General features: G+C 40.9%; 1 protein-coding gene across 1 annotated transcript in view; it reads left to right on the forward strand.

Annotated features, from left to right (window-relative positions):
* The window catches only part of MCM3AP (minichromosome maintenance complex component 3 associated protein), a 57,304-nt gene extending 44,564 nt beyond the window's left edge, over nt 1-12,740 (forward strand). Inside the window, exons 19-28 of the mRNA XM_019523314.1 lie at nt 511-645; nt 2,409-2,571; nt 3,638-3,896; nt 4,284-4,381; nt 6,364-6,754; nt 7,178-7,435; nt 8,671-8,800; nt 10,022-10,228; nt 11,050-11,200; nt 11,681-12,740. Of these exons, the coding sequence (XP_019378859.1) occupies nt 511-645; nt 2,409-2,571; nt 3,638-3,896; nt 4,284-4,381; nt 6,364-6,754; nt 7,178-7,435; nt 8,671-8,800; nt 10,022-10,228; nt 11,050-11,200; nt 11,681-11,839 (1,951 nt within the window). The 3' untranslated portion in view covers nt 11,840-12,740. The remainder of the gene's footprint in view (nt 1-510; nt 646-2,408; nt 2,572-3,637; nt 3,897-4,283; nt 4,382-6,363; nt 6,755-7,177; nt 7,436-8,670; nt 8,801-10,021; nt 10,229-11,049; nt 11,201-11,680) is intronic.
* Nucleotides 12,741-12,857: the final 117 nt, after the last annotated feature.

Consider the following 12,857-nt stretch of genomic DNA (forward strand, 5'->3'; position numbering starts at 1 on the left):
CAAACAAACCAGGCAGGTACAATATTACACCACTTCATTTGGGCATTTGGGGGAGCGGGGACGTGGCGGGCTTTCCTGCTCACTTGCCTGAGCAGGATTCTTATGAGCATCAGCTACTCGCATGTTAACAACTTTATAGCGTTTATACGAACAGAAGCTCTCGTCCATCAGGTCTAACTTTATATCTGCTGGTCATGACTATATCATTTGTTGCATTTTAACATCTTCAGGCAAAACATGAGAAAAAAAATTAAATTAGTTCTTCACTAAGATAGGATGGCATTTACTAATTAATAACCCTTTGTCCTGTGCTCGCAACTTATGTATGTTGTTTACATTGTGAACAACAGGACCACAAAAGTGACCTTTCACAAAAGTCAGGCTCTATTGTGCTACCTGCCTCTCTCTTTTGATGCTTAATTTAGGGTAGAAAGAAGGAATTTTTGTAGGGTATTTAGTTACTACATTGGCTTTTTTTCTTCTTCTTCACCAACATGGTTTTTCGTTAAGTGATGCTGCTTGGACTCCTCTAGATCTGCCCTCACTAATCACTGAACATATCCAAGTTCAGCAAGAACAGGTATTTTGGAAGGTGCTTTTGGTGTTGCCAAGCTATGAAGAATATCCAGCAAAGGATCCCAGCAGGTGAGGAGCCAAATTTGACTAGTGTTTTCTTTCATGGCATGACAACATAGTAGAGGAACAGCATGAAGGTAACACTGTCATTGAAATATGCCTCCCTAAACAACAGATAGAACAAAAAGCAATGAATGACAGGGCAGAGTAGTGACCTGTGGTATGTTCCCTGATTTCTTAGCTACGCCTTGAATTGAATGTATTCAGACCTTTTTAAATATAGCTTCTATGGCAGAGAGGTGACTTTCATCACCCATTGGTAGAGATGGAGCCATGTTACCTTTTCCTTCTCATAGCTTGTTATAGATAAATATATTCATACCCTAAGTTTGTTGTATACAAATGCATTGAAAACAGTGTCAAGGGTGCAAAGTCAAACACTTAATCTAGAAAACGTCATAATATAGCTCAGAATGTCATGTAATGACTGCTGCGTTAAACCCAATAGCCAGTTCAACCCAATTCAGTAGTGGATGAATCAAGAGTGTATTTTTTAGAAAGAGATTCATTCTTTATTTCAGGACATTAGGTGGACGATATATCTATCATTCCCCTGGCTAAGCTCATCTGCTAGTTACGTCATCACAGATTTTTTTTAAAAGGTGCGTTTTGCATGGGGTGTGTGTGTTCCTACTTAGCTTTTTAAAAGAAGAATAAAATGGCAAAAATAGAAATTCCATTATGGTGCAACATCCACATGTTATGCTGACCTTTCCACCCCTCATCATCATCAGCTGTCCAGAACACTTTCTTTGATTCACAGCACAATCCTTTGAGGTGTGAGTAAAAGAAATAACTAGTAGCAGTAGCCGGCTTTGAAGGATCAACTGCTTTGTCAGTAGCTTATATACCTTGTTATCATACTGCAGGTAGATGTTGCAAATCAGGATTAATTTCCTAGCTCTTCGAGAGAATGATGCCTAACATTTACAGAAAATGCAGTTGTGCATGTAAATTCTGCATTTTTGTTCTGGCATTTGTGGCTAAGTGAATGAGATTGGGATCTGTTGTATTAGAGAGTTCTATTCCTAGCTCTTTCAGATGCGTAACCTCTTGATTATTCTGTAAAATGGGAGAAATTATATTTGCCTGCCTCCTATGCAAGAATGAGGCTTTACTAGATAATACAGCAGTGGAGAAGATCTCCTGTTTCCCAGCCCAGCACACCTCCCCATAGGTCAAAAGTAGAGCCCAGGACTTTGCTGAGATTGTGAACTCCAGCCCTGTGGCTTTCATTTAAGAGAACAAGTAAAGTCTATTAGCCTCTTCAAAGAAGTTCATATGTATAAACTCTGTGGGGCTGGAACATGTCCAATGCAGAAAGAATATTTCAGGGTTTTAATAGCAAGCATCCAAAAAGCTTTATTGATCGCATAGACTTGAAAATTTGTTTTAGGTGTTTCATAGTGCAGACATCTTGGTGGCTTTTCATAAAGACCTAGGTAATCTAAGCAGCTGATTCTCCAGTTACTGCTACAAGCCGTCTAAAGAAATAGTAGGAATGTTTTAGGAGGATTTTAAAAGGAAAACTATCTATCTTTCTCTTAACCTTGTTTTTCGAAGAGGCTAAATTATTTTTTCTTGAAACTGAAAACAAATAGAAGCAGTTGTTTGTCTCAGAAATTTCATTTCAGTCCAGTTGATAAATTTGGCCATGTCATTTAAACTAGGGAGCTTATAATGGGATATACTGATGATACTGAATAGATTGATAATAGGGGGTTGTCAGTATGATATCAATTAAGAAAAGATTGTTTATTTTATGTTCACAGGATACTAGCAGACTGGTTGAAAGCCAAATTTACAGGAGATACAAGATGGAAGGCTCAGAGAGATGTAACCTCCAATGTAAACGACAGAGTTCAGACGCTCGCATTATATGATTCTATTAGTATGCAAGAAAATCAGGCTGTGCATGTCAATGTGTGCATAAAGGTATATTAGAATAATTCATTAATAATTGGTCAGTCTTTTGTTTCATTACCTCTGTGACACTGGGTTAACTGTATGTGGTGTTCCCTGCAAGCTAGTTGTCATTTTCTCCTATGTCAAATGGGAAGCATGGTACTGATCTCTTTATAAAAAGAATACCAATCCAGTCTTAAAGAGTGCTACCTAAGAACTAAGTATTAATTTATTTGCAAGTCACAATAGTCAGGGACCTTCACCATTCTTTTTTTTAACTCTATCCAGATTTTTTTAGGATATTTAAATAATGAATATTTAAAAAATATAGTTACACAAATACCTTGGACAACACACTATTGTAAATTATCAATCCAAGGGGCCTGCAAAATTCATGTCTAGTCTTAACTTGTGTTCTCAAGTTATTTCACTTCTGGAGGGGGACAGAGACAGGCAGAGGGAGAGAGCAACTTTGCATGTGTGCCTGCAGTTATTGAGGGAGCAGTGGCAGTTCATTTGTTTAAGCTGCAGCCAAAAGTTATTTTAGCATTTTGGCAAGGCTGTAGTTTCCCTTTTCCTTCAACAGAAGTTTTTTCACTAAAAAAAATTTTAAAATCCCTTTTCTCTAAGTTGCAATTTTAACGTAATGACTTTTTTTAAACAAAATGTATTGATGTTTTTATTACTTTTTATTTTCCCTATTTTCTTTTGTCAAAAAATTGAAAAACTAGTACGTGATTGTGTAGCAAAAAAGACTCTCATATTAAATATTAGCAAGGTAGTAGAATTAAGATTTTGTAAGCGATTTGAATTCAGCTTTTTCTAACTTTCTAGCAACTTAAATATAATTACATGGGAGTGTGAGTGCATATGCATGTATACAAGATATACCCACAGTTTAATTTGTCACCTACATTTCTTAGTATTTCCTTCTTTGCAAGTAAGATTTTTTTTTTCAACTAGTTAGCTTAAAACACTCTATAAAGAGCTCCTAGCTGAAACACTATGGCTGACTTTGTCTACAGTTTTCAACATGTTTAAGATCCTCCTCATTCCTATAATTGCATTAACAGTGTCAATTTTTATTTTTATCTAGGTGGCCCATGGCACCCTTAGTGACTCTGAGCTTGATATGGCTGAGACACAGAAAGATCTGCTTGGGACCAGTGGTCTAGTCCTCCTGCTTCCTCCTAAAGTAAAGAGTGAAGATGTTGCAGAGGAAGATGTTTATTGGCTTTCAGCTTTGCTTCAATTAAAACAACTCCTTCAGGCTAAACCTTTCCACCCCATAATACCTCTGGTGGTCCTGGTTCCTAGTCAGGGAGAAGAGGCCACAGAGAAGGAAGTAGAAGAGGGTGTGTGATTTTATTTGCTTTGAAATAACTACAGATATTCAGAAATATACCTAAAGGCAGTGAATAAACAGCAAATGTAGTTCTTCAAATACAGCATTTAGTTAAGGGAAGGATTCTCAGACTTTTGGCAGAAATCCAGAAGGGCTTAGGAAAGAGGCAGTTTAAATTGAAAAGAAAAATGTACATTTTTCAAGGGTTTTTGGTTTTACTTTTGTACGTTGTGTTTTATTGCTTGACTGAGAGAGAATATAGCAGTGTGACAAGGTGTAAATCTATGCTGGCAATAGAAATGGACTGAGTAGGTGAAATTTCACTTGTTTTCTCATTTGAATATGTATGGAAATAACAACCAATATTGCTGTTTCAGCTGTTGCTTCTCTTTTAAAGGTTTAATGCTGCAGGATTTGATTTCAGCTCAGCTTATATCAGATTACATTATTGTTGAGATCCCAGATTCTATCACTGACATGCAAGGCACCAGAAAGGTAAGAGCAATAACTTTAAATTTAAAGAGCCTTAACACCAACATCTTTTTCTTTTTTACCATATTTACTCAAATCTAAGACTACCCTGAATTTAAGGCCACCCCCCAAAATTAGATTCTATATATGGAAAATTATAATTTGTTATAATTTTCCAGGTATAGAATCTAATTATTGGAGGATTGTCTTGAATTTGTCCCATTCTCCTCCCTCCCCCCAACTCTTCCCTGCTACAGTAGGGAAAGCCATGGCTGGGGGTGTTGGGTAGTTGGGGGGGGGGGCAGACACTTCCCTCGCCCTCTGCCCACCATCACTTCTTCCCCCTGCAGTCTTCCCTCCAACCCTGCCACCTGCGCCTCTGTCTTTTCCCTTTTCCCCTAGCTCCACCCAGTCTTTGTCTCTTCTCTTCTTTCCCCTCCCCTCTTACTGTCAGATGCTGCTTGGGCTCTATTCCCTCCCCAGAGCACAGCACATGGAAACACAGCCCTTGCTGGGCCATGCAGCAGCATTGAACCTGCTGATAAGCTGGACAGGGGATGGAGGAGTTTTTTGGCAGTCAGTGCACAGCTGATTGCTGTGTATACTGTCTACCCCAGGGCATTCAGACTAGGATAGAATTGAAGGAGCTTCTCCCCTCCCTAATGTGATTAAATGTAGGTCCTTACCTGGAGGCTTCCATGTGCCAAATTTTCCCTTCTCACTAGCTGTGTTGTGTCAACACATGAAATAAGAGCCTGAAGGGAACAACATGCAGTTATTTAATTGCCCATTTTTCCAACCTGCACATTACATGCAGTCATAGATTCTGAGGCTAAAAGGAATTGTTTTGATCCTTTAGTCCTGTGGTTGACAACCTACAGCTTGCATGCTAGTTCCAGCCCACAAAGACATTTTATCCAGTCTGCAGAGCCACAGGGCTTCAGCAGCATTTTAGTGGCAGGAGCTTTGCCCACACCAGAGCCAAGCAGCAGGGGTTGAGTCAGAAGTGCCGACCCATCTCGGACCCAAGCGGGGTGGTTTCAGCCTATCACTCATAAAATATCACAGACCACAACTCTAGCGTGCTATCCTGCTTAGGACAGCTAGAGCATGCAGTACAATGATTTCTGTATCAAACCTAGGTATCTGCATTTGAGCTAGATTGTATCTTTTAGAAAGATATCCAGTCTCTATATAGAAACTACAAGCCCCTTATCTTGCGTAATGGCTGATTCTTCTGCCACAGGATAAAACTTGTATATGGTACTTCGCTGCAGTGCATGTGTAGAGGCTGACAAGGCTGACAGGCATGAGGGTGCTTTGGTGCAGGGGCTGCCTACCAGCTAGCCCCACAATGGAGCACCCTTGTGCCCTAGCCAGGCCCTCCGCAACACGTTGAGTCAGGTCAGCAGCCCCAAGCTGGCAGGCTGACCCCCTGGGCCCCCACCAGCTGGGGCCATTCCAAGCTGGCTCACTGTGTTGTGGTCCCAGGTGCATGTGTAAACACGGCGCCCCAGAGCAATAAACTCCAGCACAATATATTCTGGAGTTTATTGCTTTGTATTAATTGCACATGTGGATATGCCCACTCTGTAGGTATTTATAGACCAATTAAATAACTTCTAACTTAAGAGTTAAATAATTGTAAGTGTCAGGGTCTAAGGAGTTCAGTTGGTCTGCCTGGAGAGCATAATGCAAAAACCCATCCTGGAAAACGGTTAGAAATCATTGGATTTCATGTCAATGAGTACTTTTCATCTCTGAAACAAGGTAACAAGTGCTTTAATGGGATTGTATTCAGGGGTATTGCATAGAAGTAGAATAAATTATCATTGCCCCAGGATTTAGGAATGTCGGGCTTCCTGCTGTGAGATTTGCTCATGTTATATAGCAGGGCCCTGTATATGAAATCATGTAGGCTGCAGGATTAAGACCTTAGTGTCATTGCTTATTTTGGAGGAAGGTTTCTGATGCTGACTCTGTTGTTCTGTAAATGTTTGTTGTAGCTCTCTGAGGCTGTGCAGTGGCTAATTGCCCAGTGTCCCAGTTCCCTAGAACTCTGCAGCCAAACCCTTCTGCAGTACATTGAGGATGGTGTTAGCCATGAATTCAGCGAGCGCTTCTACCATGATCGGAGAGAGAGACGTTTGGCTGGCCTGCCCTCTCAGGAGCCTGGTGCCATCATTGATCTGTACAATAGTGTGCTGCAGTTTCTGGCTGGTGTGGCTTCCTCGGAACAGGTCTGTGACCTGTCCTGGCCTGTCACTGAATTTGTGGAACCTGGGGGCAACAAGCTGCTTCCTCATCTGCAATGGAACACAGTAGATCACCTGGCCTGGCTGAAGAAGGCAGTGCTTTCCTTCCAGATCCCATACATGGACCTTCCTCCTCTTGGTGGTACGTAGTTCATGTGAGGCAACATGACTGGCTTTAGAGTTGCTTCAATGTCAATATAAAAGCCCTTTTCCTTTAGCAATAAGTCTCTCTCTTTAGCTTTAAATATGTTTTGACCTTTGTATACTGAAGTCCTAACCGTAGATCTGGAGGCCTCAGTCTGTAGCCTCAGTGAATGTTGTTCCTTGTCATAAAACTCCTGCATATTAAGACAGTCGGAGATCCTTATTTATACTAGGCTGTTGCTGGAAGGGAAGAGTTTGTAGTAAATTAAAACAGAGGTGTAATGACAGAGGTAAGGTTGAGGAGGCTTTCCCCACACCATGTGTGACCCTTGACTGTTGTTTCTCCTTGCCATTTTGCACACTGGGAGCTGTTATTCAGGGGAGATGAATCTAACCAGTTGCATGTAATGTTTTTGTTTAGCTCCCTGGCGACCTGTTTGCTCCATGATTTTTCAGTACGTGTCCCAGATTGCCAGTTGTCTCCAGACCCAACCAATAATCCAATCCCAAGTGGAAAATCTGCTGAGCAGAACTTACTGCAAGTGGAGTGGCAGGCTGTTTGCTAGCTCAGAAGAGGATGGCCCTTCAGTTAATGACATCCCTTGGGATGATATCCTGGCAGTCTGCATTGATCATAAACTGAGAGACTGGAAACCTCCTAAGGTGCCAGTTGCACCAGGTACTAAATGTTTTGCAGTAGACTGGTCTTTGCCTTGTTACATGCTGCTCTCTTGTTTTGCTTAAAGAACTGTGACATGTTTATTTGTGCATTTGTATTTGGTCCAGTATCATTAATGCTGCAGATTGGCTGTGCTGTACATCATCTTCCTGCTGCTCTCTTCAGTGGGATGATTGTTTGCATTTTCTGTACCATTTCCTTTCGTCAATCAGAGGATATGTTCATTGTCCATATTGTTCATTCTGAGACCTCCAGACTCTAGGACTGTATATTCATTATTCTGTGTATTTATATGTGCACACTTCATGCATATTGGTTGAGGTTTTAGGCAGGTATCTGAAGGCAGAATTTGGCCCCATGGCTGAAACTGCCAGGATCTGTTTTGTCCAAAAAGTTGCTCCAAAGCTCTGCCTTAGAACTTTTACCAACAACTATTGTAAGATAAGTCCCTGAACTCTGTCTCCCAGATCAGAGCACAGTCGAGGTTGTGCTCTGAGAATTAATGATTGACATCTAGTGATATAGGCGTATCTTCAGAATTACTGGGGATAGAGCAGAAAAGAGAGATTATCCAAAAAATGGATATATAGGATAAAATAAGGGTAATTGTTAAATTACCCTTATCACAGTTGTTATGATTTGTGATGAAAATAGCCCTGAAAGATGTACAGACCATTGTAAATACAGCAGGCTTGAGAAGGTTGCCAATTAATTTTGAAGTGTGCACCTCAGTAAAGGCTTACTTAATCATCTCAACCAAGATACAAAACAAAGGTCTGAACTCTAGTGAGTGACTTGGTTTTGACAAGCTGTAAAACTAATTAATAACACCTCCTAAGAAGATTTGAGGTCCAGCTCCTCCAATCTGACCTTTTTTAAAGAAAAATCAGAATAGGTTTCAATTTAGAATCTCCTTGTCTGAGAGGTGCCTCATTTGATTTTGATGTAAAAGGATCAGTTGATGAAACAAGTATTGGCTCTTTGTTTATTGAGAAATTGGGGGTATTGGGAGGCTAAAAGGAGGAGGATAAAGCAACACTTGACAACAATTTCCAGCAATCCAATGTAGTATTTGTGGGATATCAGATCAGTCCCCAAAGGTACACCTTTGCAATTTCAGTCCATTTAGCCATTTGCAATTTTAAATTGAAGACACAATTTCCTTTTGTATATTTTTAATGTTCAGTTTGTCTTGATACTGATTGCCTATATTGAACCTGATTTGATCTTTGTAGAAGCAGTGAGCAAAGATGGCCAGATCCATGTGTACTTCTTCAAGGAACATTTAAAAAACTTCACTGTCCCTTTTTCATGGGAACAAGCTACACTGCAAACTCTGAAGGAGATCCAGCAGGGATGTGGAAGGTGAGGGTGGTGATTGTTTTCACTTTGTTTGTGCTCAATATGAATATATAATAAATTGCCCAGACAGCTTTGAGTAGTACTGAGCAAACTGAAAAATTGCACAGTACTTTCATGAAGCTCATAAACCAGACAGGTTTGATGCCATCTCTGCTCTTCATATTTCCATGACCAGTGCCTTCCTGGGAATGACCTGTTACAGCTGTAAACTGGAAATGGGAAGAAAACTTGGTAATTTTCTTTGAAGTTGCAGGGTTTTCGTACATTTTGTAAAAAAAAATGGATTGGAGCATATTAAATCTGTTATTAAACATGACATGAGTTTTGTGAAAGAACACCATTGTGGTAAAGGTACATTTGGATGTCAGACTTCCTTCTGGTGCATAGAATATGAAGGAAAATAATGTTAACTGAGGGGAATGGTGAAGAAATCAAGTAAAAGCAATAGCCTCAGTTCAGTGCTTTAACTGTGACATCCATAACATCCAATTATAAGGCCTGTTGCATGTTTATTACTGGTTAAGGTGGTCATGTGGGGACAATTTTTAATGTCTTCTCAATCAAAGCTCACTACAGGATTTTCTTTTCCTGTACCACAGGTACCTAATTCAGAAAAGTGGGTTGTTTCAGTAGACTGAGCCAGCAATATTCTGTTGCACTTTATCAGTCTCGTTTAAAATATGCTTCTTGTCAGATAAGTTATTTTTATTGATGTCAGTCATTTTGTAGCATCTGTGTTCACAAGAAGTCTCTGTCCAGTGCTTTTGGGATGGAGAGGGAAATGTTCCCTTGCAAGTAAATGTACACAAGGAGCAGATTGCTTGAGTGCAGTATAGAGCCTGGGTGGGGAGCAGGTAATATCTCTTTAGCAAAGCATGCCACTACCTTCTTCTTCTCCCCAGAAGGATGTAGCCAGTTTGCTCTCAGTGGCCTGGCTGACACGTAGCAGAGTAGCATGAACCATCTATCACCCTGGGAATCTTCTAGGTAAACTTCATCCCTCTGCTGGGGCCAACACAAGCTCCCTGCCCCACTTCAATCCCATAGTAATTTTATGTGAACGTTTCAGTGGCATTTAGGTGATGTGCAGCCCTTGAACTGAACCCTCTGCCCTCTAGGAATTTTCCCCCAACAGATGTGGATATCTCCTTATTTCCAGACTTCCAGGAGGAACCCACTAATTTCTGCCATTCGTTCTCCCTCTAAAATATTCTTCTTTTTCAGGTCAAGGATGAAGTCTCCTCGGTCATTTTCAAAACACTCTCCTGTCTCCCTGCCTACAGCTGAACATGACATCAGCTTGAGCACACTGTCAGGCCAGGAACTGAGACTTCCCACCACAGCAGATCTAACGCACACATCCTCAGCCAAGGAGCTCCTCCCAGAGCATTTGTCTTCTCAACTGCAGCTGGAGAAAATTGAGAGCAAGAGGTAAGTGGCAAGAGCAGCAGCTAAGGCTCATTCCTTGCTGAATTAGTCCTGGTTCTGCAGTGGGTAGAGGTCTGTGAAGTCAGAAGGTTTCTGCTTTCTGCAGTGAGAAGCTGAGGCCCAGCAGATTTATGGAAAAGTGAAGGCTATTGTTGACAACTGAATTTCCATTTTCCCTTAGGTTTATGGTTGTAGTCTTCCCCTGCCCCCAGTCTAACAACAGCTATCCAGAAAGTTACTACAGGATCATCATCATAAGATTTGAGGAGTAGCTAGTGGCTGTCTGCAGATATTAAGGCCTTCAGCACTATAGCAATTGTAAACATAGGGAAAGGAGAGGAAGTGTTTCCACAAGCTACTGGGTTATAGCACTGAGAACCAAATCATAGAGCTTCACCTGTGCAGCACATTGAAGCCAGGGTTTCCATCATTCTCTGATATGTTAAGATTCTTCTCTCTGGATGTCACCTAATATTAGGTGCATTTGTTAGATTTGCTTTGAGCAGCCTACTTTAGCTGAGAGCAAACTGAACACTTAGCAGTGCAATTGGGATTTAAGAGATGCAGTGAGGTTATGCTTTTCCTAAACCATGCTGTGCTCCCTGGGTCTTCCTTCTGTGCAGTGTAGGGCCAGAGTCTTAGTCAGTTTATTTAAAGGGTCCAAAGACACTGTGTATCTGACTTACTTTCATTCCATCTTCTGTTGCATATATTGCAGTTCCATCAGCATAGGGAACATATACTCTGTAGGGGAAAAAATGTTCTCTGCTTACAAAGGCCAAGCTGGAATTTAAGTTGCACCATATGACCTTTCTTTTCCCTAGGTTTGAAGAACAGCTGCACCAGTGGTTAGCTGAAGACACTGGACAACTTACAGGCTCCTTGTCTCTTCCCTTCTATCTCCCCCAGACGTTGGTTGCTACACCTCAGATTATCCATCCACTCATTAAAACTTCCACACCCTGTATCCCACAGGTAAAAATGAACATCTGAAGTGTCTTATTGCTGGAAGGGTAGAGAGCTTTAGCTCTGTATCTTGTGCCAAGAATGAATAATACACTCATCTGTGATCATGCTAGGGAACTAATATAATTGTTTAATGTTACAATTGTCCAAGTATATCTGAATTTGGGAATTTTTTGCTGAGAGAATCTTTGCTTTCCTGGTAATTTCCTTTCTGAGAAATAAGCTCTGTCTCTGATGAGCTAGGGCTCATGTTTGCCTATTTCCCTGTTTTTACAAGCTTAATTGTGTGTATTTGTACACTCTCAGACCCAAATTCTTGGCAGAAGCACAAAGGGGATTTGGGAGTTGAGTACATTGGTTATGCCCTGCCATCTGAGCTGGGACGCACAAAGGACGAAGAGGGCTTTAACAGGCTTATCCTTCCATGGCTAAAGTCATGTCCCTTGGATAGTAATTCTTTAACAGTATTTTCTTTTTCTTTCTGACCAGGCTGGGAATCAGGTAGAGGATAAGAAGACAGCGGAGGGGATCGGAACTTCTCTATCAGACAAACTAAAACACTTGCAAAGACTGATTAGAGCTAACAAGGAGGAGCAGATTGCCTGTGAGCTTCACTTCTCTGCTGTGTTGGACATGACAGATATTTGACCAGGGCTGAAACCACGATGTGGAGCAAAAGATCTCACAAAGGAGCCTGGGCTATACACATGTAAACCACAGGGGTCTGCTCTCCTTCATTCTAGACATCCTAGAACAAATATTTGACCAGGAAAGTTCTAGCATGTCACCTTCTCCCATAGACAAAAGAGTGATTTCTCAGTCCTTGCCTAAGCAGCATAGCTTTGTCCTTGAGTTCACATTTGGTATTTAGCTTGTATTCTGAAGTTCTTGGACTCATTTGCAGAAAACTGCCATGTGTTACCCAGTTCCTATGCTGTGGGTCACAGCTGGCAGAAGTTGAGGCAGTGGCTGAAAGGAGAACAAGAAAATATTTCAAGTTGGTAGAATGAGAGTGTTTTAATGAAGTGACATTTGGCTGTGTGATTTCAGTGAAAGAACGATGTCATGAGGTGGGTTGCTCATAAATTCAGTAAAGGGTCCTAGCAAGAAGAGAACGATTTGACTCCAAACTGAACAGTGTAACTAGAAGTTTGTAGACATTTGAGCAGCTTTGCTGGTGGTGATGGGTTGTAGAATGTATTGTTGTTTTTATTTAGTTACAGTTACGCTACGCTTGACGCAACATACTTGGGCACAAATCTTGATGCCCTGTTTGAGAAATATTTGATGCATTTTCATTCTCAGGAAGCCATAATATTCTTCCACTGTTTTGTCCCTGAATAACGCCCCCTAAGGTAGCTGAAGGGATTTTGTACTGTTTGGTCTAAATTCTGTTATATTGACAATTTATGGCACTGAAAATAAGCTGATCTAATGTGTGGAAAGAAGTGCTGCTGGGAAGCAAGTGTGTGCTGTTTTATTTTAAAATAAGAGTGGCCTTGGAGATTTTCTTTTAGAGCAGCTGTTGCTGGGGGGGGCACTTAATTTTAAATAAGCTACTTACATTGAAAGTTGCTTATTTTGGAATGAATATAATACTGGCTACACAGAAATCATGTTCAAATGATTTTGTGGCTGGACTTTTCTAATGGAAACTACCCCCCCC

Source organism: Gavialis gangeticus, unplaced genomic scaffold, assembly GCF_001723915.1.
Source record: "Gavialis gangeticus isolate Ggan-Ray unplaced genomic scaffold, GavGan_comp1, whole genome shotgun sequence".
Lineage (NCBI taxonomy): Eukaryota > Metazoa > Chordata > Crocodylia > Gavialidae > Gavialis > Gavialis gangeticus.